Genomic DNA, 8,353 nt, shown 5'->3' on the forward strand with positions numbered 1-8,353 from the left:
TGTGTGTGTGTGTGTGTGTGTGTCTTTGCAGGTGCGTAAGGAATATGGCCGATGTCTCCGGACACACTGCTGCAGCGGGAAGAGTGTGGAGTCAACCATCTCCACTTCAACAAAGACCNNACACACACACACACACACCTGCAGGGGATCCTCCAAAACCATCTCAAGTGATTTTTCTAGGCCAGTGACTGGTGAAGCTGTCAGTGGTCAATGCAGTCATCAGCTTGTTATTTCTCTGCACAGAAAGCACTTTAGCTGTGTCGCTTTTTTATTCATGGATGAATACAGTCCCACATGACCCAATTTCCCATTCAGCCTTATTTTAAATGGTGCACTCAGCATTCTGCTCACCTCGCTATTCGTGAATATAATCAGAAAGGTTTTCAATGCCGTATTCCAATTAGCCATTAGCTCTAGTACAGTGCCAATAACTGTAGACAAAAAAGGAAAACAAAACCAACCTCACAGATCGAATGGCTGTATTATTTGTGATGCAAGATATTAGATATAAAATACGTTATTTGCATCGCACTACCATTGACGCATAATACAGTTTATTTGTTTGCTTTCTTTGGACGCCGCTTTGCTTACAGTTAGAAACTGAACGTCGACTCCCTCTCTTTCTCTGTTGTCAGAGTCGTATTCGGAGGATGTGGAACGACACCGTCAGGAAGCAGTCAGAGTCATCTTTCATCACCGCTGATATGAACAGCTCAGCGACTCTCAACAGAGGTAAAACAAAACATACACCCATGTGTACACATGTACACAGCATACGTACACACACATATTGATAGAACCTGTACATACATAAACACACACACACAATGGTATTTGTAGTTTATGAAGACTCTTCATAGGCGTAATGGTTTTTATACTGTAAAAACTGTATGTGCTATTGGCCTACACCAACCCTACACCTAAACCTACCCCTTACAGAAAACTTTATGCGTTTATAGATTTTTTGAAAAAACACCATTTAGTATGTTTCTTAAGCCATTTGAATTATGGGAACATTGGAAGTGTCCTCATAAACCACCTTCAAATTGTAATACCTCTGTCATACCCATATCATTAAACACAGTACTCACCAGTAGTCATTTGACACCAATAGATTAATTCTGACCAATCTGACAGATTACAATCAGCTATAATAAATTAGGCCAAAAAAACGAAGGAACAAAATGGAGATTATGTTTCTTCAACAATGGGCACTTGTTTTTTGGCATGGATAAAGTTTTAGCATTTTAACACTTTTATATTTATATGTGAAGGGTTTATATTATATATTATATTTTCCTGGCTTTCATTGTTTATTTTTGCTTCTTAAATTCCTTACACGTATAAAATTTTAAACGTATATGTTTACAAAGTATAAAACTTTGTTTTACCCTTTCTTCTTAGGCCAGTTCTTTAACCTCAATTAATTTATATTTTATGTATCTAAAAATAATAAAAACCGTTGCATTTAAAAAAAATAAATAAATAAAAATTGCATAAAGATAAACCATTTCAATATTCATTTTATGTGACGGCTGTTCCTTCAACAAATATTTTATTACTAATAAACTTAGTAAATTGTCAGTGAAGAGGATGGTTAAACATAACGTGAAAAAAACAAAGATGAAAAGAATATAAATAGCAAGCTTCTAGTGTGTGTCATTTCCAATTAAGCTGTAATTTAGTTGTTTTTGAGAGAAAAAAAATGAAAATGCTGCATGTGTGTTTAGGATATATAAAATGAGGATATATCAAAAGAAGAAGTCGGTTGCTTTATTCCAAAAATGTTCCAACATGTTAGTAGACAAATGACAAATCAGTACGTGTTTCAACAGTGTTCCCAACTCCAAAAGTGCTTATAGATAAAGAATTGCACGAGTGTGTTTGTTTAATGAGAGAAAGAGGAAAAAAAAACTGCAGAAAAATCTGGAACGCAACAGGAAAGCCCTCCAACTTTCTGACCCTGGAGTCTAAATGGATCAGCCATCTGTGTATGTGCTCATGTTCTGCTCATTCTCAAGCGCTGCCTGCCTCTGTTATGTCCGAGCGCTAATATGATTTGCTCCTCCGAGCTCCTTTGTCTTCTCCGTCCCGTGTAAACAAAAATGTGAGATTTTAAACGTCTTCCAGCGACACCAGAGCTGAAGCCACGGAAAAACGCTCCCAATCAAGTCACACTGGCAGTACAAAATGTCAAACATCAACAGCTGTCCAACATAAACATGCTATGCTGAGTCCTGCACTGATGTTGCTCTCCACATGGGAGGTTTTACATTCCTGTCCACCCGAACTAACATGTTTAAAGCTGTTTAAACACAAGTTTACTGACTCCTTGTCTGCATCATTCTAACTGTTTATTGTACATCTTTTTTCTGTCTCTTTGTCGCTCTTTCCTTCTGTCTTCTCTCAACTTCCTGCTTCCATATCTGTCTCTCTTCCTTTCTCTCTTTCTGTCTCTGTTTGTGGGTGTTGTAGGTACCATGGCTAACCATCTCATCTCCAATGCTTTGTTACGTCCTCATGGCACTAATCCTTATAACACACTACTGGGAGAGTCTGCTGTGTACAATAACCCTACTGCCAACATGTTCAACACGCAAGGTTTGCCTCTCACATTCACATTTACAAACTTAAGCACGTTTTGGATGGTATTGTGAAGTTACACGACAAGGAGATATGAGGCAAAATATTCACACTGCATTCATGCTTCATTTTTGTCTAATGAAAGTGAATCAGCACAGACAGGATCAAGCTAATGTTGCTAAAGTTTGTCTTTTGTTTATATAAGCTTTTGGTATTTTTTTATTATTAACAAATAATTGTAATTTATATACATTTTTTATATTCATTTTATATAAATGCAAATTTAATTAACTTTGTGGATGGTCACGAATGCAACCTATAAAAATGCGTTTTACTATATTATACTTTTCTTTAAAAAAATTTTTTTATTAGCTATAATCCTCTTATTTGCCACAAATTTTGATTTAATCGTTATTGATTTATAATTTTGTCAGAAAACAATCGGGTGGTGGTTATGGTAATTTTATTGTGTAAAAAATACTTTATTAACCAAAAAATTATTACCAAAAAATTACTAAATAAAATATCTAAAAATCCCTTTTTTGTATCCCACATATTAGTCAATAAATAGGATGTTTATTTAAAGATTATTTTACTGATAATGATTATATATTGTTGGACTATTAAAAGTTTCTATTTTTGTAAATTAGCATTGAAGTACCAGTTCAGATGATTTACCTAAAAAATTAATTATGTAAAGTGTTTGTTCACCGTGGTAAATAATACTAAAATGCTAAAAAAGTTGCTTTATTTCATATAGTGATTATATATGTATATTTTAAACATTTGATTATTACATTATTTCATGTTTCCTGAAATACTCCATATGTTGAGTATATTAGAGCACATCCTAATAGGTAATTCATATTGAAAATAATTATTAAAGTACTACATGGCAGTATCCATTCTATTTTAAAGTCAAATTTGATAGACTATTCTGCATCCTGTTTATTATCTTGGGAAATGTAAAATGCATTAATATTCCTAATGGTATACTCATACACACACAATATGATCCAGAGTTAGCATTGATATCCTACATACATACTTCCTGTGTCTGTTTAATGAGCTTGTTTATGTTGTTTCTATGTCCATCTGTTCTGTTTAATAATTTGGTGGTCTAAGAACATTTCAGCCTAGCATCTGTCCTAAACTCAGCAGGTTAGCATTCAGTCACTAATGCCTGTCACAGTCTGAGCTGAATATAATACTTCTTTCTCTCTCTCTCTCTCTCTCTCTCTCTCTCTCTGTGGACATGTTCCATAAGCATTTATGTATGTAATCATTCTCTCTTTCTCTCTCTCTTTCTCTCGTTCTCTCTTTTCATGCGGGTCTGCAGCCTCCTACAGAGACTCAAGTATGATTCATTTACTTTCACAACAGCTCCACGTTTATAATATATTCTCCTCTGCTTCTCTCTTCTTTAATCTTCTCCTCTTCCTCATCCCTCCCGTTCCCTCCTCTTCTCCCTCCCTGTTAAATCCGCATCCTCCTATATTCATCTGTTTCTTATTTGATAAAAGTTAATATCCTATTTGATATCATCTTTCATGAAGCATACATGAACCTATTCATATTGCCATCAATCATAAATACTGTATGTAAGATTTTCTTATATTATACATAAGATTTTTGTTCCCACTTTATTATAAGGTCCAATTCTCGCTATTGACAAAACGTTAACTACAACTTCTCAAAATACTCCTAACATGCTATTCATTAAAGGCTTAGTTCACCCCAAAATGAAAATTCTGTAATTCTTTCTCACTGTCATGTTGTTTTAAACCTTCGAACACAAACTAAGATATTTTTGATGCAATCGCAACTGAAATGTTCCCAGGTTTATAAATGTAACGTAAATACATCGGCAAAACAGTCCATGTGACATTAATGGCTCAGCTACAGTTTTACGATGCTATGAAAGTGCTTTTTTTGTGCAAAGAAAAATAACATAATTTACTTACCGTATAATTATAATTACCGTTTTTCTTCCTTGACTTACGTCTTCCACCATTTTCGAGGTTAACTCGGGGGAGAAGAATGGTTGAGTAAGTTATTTTTGTTTTCTTTGCACAAAAAAAAAAAACAATTCTTGTAGCATCGCAAACAAGAAAAAGTTGAGCCACTGATATCACATGGAGCCTCCTACAGAAAGTTAGCTAGTTCGGTTTAGGTATTAAGTAGAATTAGCGATAAGCAACTAGTTAGTAGTGAGAATTGGTCCCTATACTAAAATCTTACAGTTTTTGTCTGTGTATGTACCACAATGTTGTAAATGAGGTTTTGCTGTCATTTCTTCTGTTTTAGAAGGCATTCTCAACAACGCACGGGACTCCAGTGTTATGGATACGCTGCCACTTAATGGTAATCATGGCAACAGCTACGGTGTGGCAGCAGGCGATTACCTTACCTACAGTTCTCGTGGCAGCGAGCCGCCCACTACGCTTGAGAAGAAGATACTGAAAGAGCTGACGGCAAACTACGCTCCGTCGTACCTCAACACCCAGGAGCGACAGGGAAAAGCCCACCAGGGCACCTTGACCAATAAACTCAACAACCACCTGGCCAACGGAGGGGTCGCGGGGTCATCATCCATCGCCAAAGACGACGTCATGGTGCTCGACAACCCCGGAGCTTTTCACCGACACGACGACGGGGGCGGGCTAAGTCTGGAGCTCATTAGGGAGGAGTCGCAAGCACCGCTCCTCCCACCGAGACCGCCCCCTCCGGAGAACCACGCCCCCTTGCACACGTTTTCAGCCCACCGACGCCTGCCGCAGGAGAACAGCGAGAGCTTCTTCCCGCTGCTCCCCAACGACACGCACACACACTCCTCCCACACACACACTCCCCGCGCGCATACGCACTCCCCCCTCAGAGACTCGCTCTATACCAGCATGCCCACGCTCACTGACCTCCCGCATGGCACTGACGACCTCATCAATGGTCTGCATGATGACGAAGACGATGAGGATGATGATGGCGAGGAAGAAGAAGGCAGCGAACTTCACCTGGCCAACGGTAAAGGGGTCGTAATGGAGGCGGACGACGTATACTACAAGAGCATGCCGAACCTGGGCTCCAGGAACCACATACAGGAACTAGAGAGCTATTACCAGATGGGACGCGGAGGCAGCGACGGTTTCATCGCCCCACCTGAGAAAGAAGACTCGTCGCCTGAAGAACAGCCACCAGACCCCTCACAGCTAGTCACCAGCCTATAGACACCGACGCACACACACAGAGTGTGTGTGTATGTGTGTGTGTGTGTGAGTGAGACACAATGCACAAGGCATGGGATACACTACCTACTGCACTGATAGAGAGACTGATTCCAGATAGCCCCCCGATTCCAGTACATACGAGTATCCTGTCACCAAAATCCTGCTCCAATTAGAACCAGTAACCAGAAACTAGTAACCCATTCCTATGCTAGAACAAGGACTACCACGTGTAGGCAGGTCTTGTGGACTTTTTTTCTCCTCAATCTCCTCGGAAGTCTGAGTAAAACTCTTGCGAATCATCAATTCGGAGACGTGGACAAACTTTTGCTCCATGGATCATTTTGCATAGATCTCCTTCATCCGATGGCTGTCTGATTCTCCTCAAAACTCACCACGGATCGTGGGACAGACTGCGGAAAACTAGCTGCCATTTTAGATGACCGTGTATGATAATGAGACTTTGAACTCTTCTGTCGTACTGAACTGCATTACCCACAACTCTCTAGAAGACTTCTCTATGATTCTCTGCTGCACACATTCCTTCTCGTTTAGCACCGTTTTCTGAGCGTGAAATCACAAAAGGCGCATCTATTCTTGAAGACTGAGGACGCATCTTGTTTTCTTACGTTTATTTTTCAGTAATAATCTCAGTTACGGGAAAGGTAATCTTCACTAATTACAAAGAAATGGAACTGTTTTCCATGTAAAATGTACAGATTCCCGATATTGCATATGATCATATGCGTTTCATGTTTTTTGACATATTTTGCCCCTTGTATGTGTTTTTGTAGACTAGACCAATCCCGCAATGCTGTGCAGGTCCTCCAAAATACTATCCCTGATAACGCACAGCACAAACACACGCTCACCTATCTACATACACACTCTCGTTCGGAAGGATGACCGTGGCCGCCTCCTTTTTCTTTTCCAAATGCAACACTTTGTCATTCTAATTCTCACTGTGTCGATGATAACCAAGAGACTCTGGGGAAATGACTGTTGTGTGACTGACAGCCATTGCAGATGGGATCCCAAGGATGCCGGAATGTTGTGGTGTCATGAGTTCTAGAACAGTTAACCTTCAACGCGCCATTTTTTTATGTGTAGGAGCAGAAATCGTACTTTGGATGCGGGTCGAAGAATTCCAGCTTATTGAAATTCCGGTCACACATGTTGACACAGCTAAAATTGTTCTCAGGCTAAAAAGATGGTCTATTATTGTGACTATTTCACATATCGAGTTGTGTTTTTAAGAGCTTAATCAAGAAGAGTAAGAAAGGCTAGCGGGATGTGAATTGGAACGGGTCCAAAAAAAAGTGTGAACTGGGGAAATCATGATTACGAATCACGTGTGCAGCATGTGTAAACATAAAATAACCATGTAAAAGAGCAGACTAGAAGGATAGGACTTTAATGGAGTGGTTTGGAAGATGGAAACAACCTTGTAAAGGTCGGTTTCTGAAACTACTGTTTACTTGTTCTCAAACTGAGACTCCCTGTAGCTTGCACATCTATCTCTTGTTAACCCACCCCGAGAAAATTGACTGCATATTTATTCCTGTGATTCAGTCTTGTTTTTTTATTTTTTATTTTTCAACAGATCAGAAATGTAGGATCCTAGAGAGCTTCGGGAAAAGAATCGGATCGGCACTGAGACCTTTTTTATTGTTATTATCATCAATATTATTATTATTACAATATCAATGAAATTATTATTTATTCTTTTCATATGCATTCTAAACTGAATGAACTCATAACTAATATTTGTTGTAACAGTGAAAGTTGTTTGCCAACAAATAAAATGACTGAATTAATATTTACAATATTTCACAAGGGAGAGGTGTGAGTTTCTGCGTCTTTTTTTTTTTTTGCTTTTTAATTGGATTTTTCAATTATAGAGTGACACTTTCAACAGCACGAGGAATGGTCATGTCTCCTCTGGGCGGTTTTTTCTGGGAAGGATTGTCATGGAGTAAATTGTACTGTGGATTGTGATTCTCTGCTGAAAATCCTTTTGGACTAGACTTAATCTCTGTCTGGGAAACCAGCCGGAAGACTTTAACAGTCAGTCGTTTTATACTGACCCAGTTTCGGTACCGGCACCAGTCAAACGAGCACGGTACCAATTAATTATGCACATCTGTGAAGAGCGCCAGCACAAACAGTGTAATTACGACCTATTGATTTTCATGTCTTTCCATGCAAACAGACACGCGTCCGTCAGCAAACACGCCCAAATGTCAGACAGCCCGCGCGTGTGAGTGTGTCTGTGAGAGTTCGCTCTGCCAAATGTTACCACTTTCATGAATATTTATAGGCCGTTTTGACAGGCACTTGAGCATTTTGAAAGGAAGGAAAGATGCAGCTTTCCCCTCCAAGTAGACTATATAGCCCCATACTCTAGAGCCCTGTCCTGCCTTTGACATGAGTATGGAGTGTGTGTGTGTGTGCGTGTGTGTGTGTGTGTGTACTGCAGGCAACCGATGAAATCGAAAAAAGTTGCTTTTTTAAGAAAGAATCTGTAAAAAAGTATATATATATATATA

General features: G+C 39.0%; 1 protein-coding gene across 1 annotated transcript in view; it reads left to right on the top strand.

Annotated features, from left to right (window-relative positions):
• The window catches only part of LOC122342742 (adhesion G protein-coupled receptor L3-like), a 19,928-nt gene extending 12,293 nt beyond the window's left edge, over positions 1-7,635 (top strand). Inside the window, exons 10-14 of the mRNA XM_043236800.1 lie at positions 32-156; positions 629-732; positions 2,476-2,601; positions 3,923-3,940; positions 4,891-7,635. Coding sequence (XP_043092735.1) covers positions 32-156; positions 629-732; positions 2,476-2,601; positions 3,923-3,940; positions 4,891-5,807 — 1,290 coding nt within the window. The 3' untranslated portion in view covers positions 5,808-7,635. The remainder of the gene's footprint in view (positions 1-31; positions 157-628; positions 733-2,475; positions 2,602-3,922; positions 3,941-4,890) is intronic.
• Positions 7,636-8,353: the final 718 nt, after the last annotated feature.

This window comes from Puntigrus tetrazona, chromosome 1, assembly GCF_018831695.1.
Source record: "Puntigrus tetrazona isolate hp1 chromosome 1, ASM1883169v1, whole genome shotgun sequence".
NCBI classification, from domain to species: Eukaryota; Metazoa; Chordata; class Actinopteri; order Cypriniformes; family Cyprinidae; genus Puntigrus; species Puntigrus tetrazona.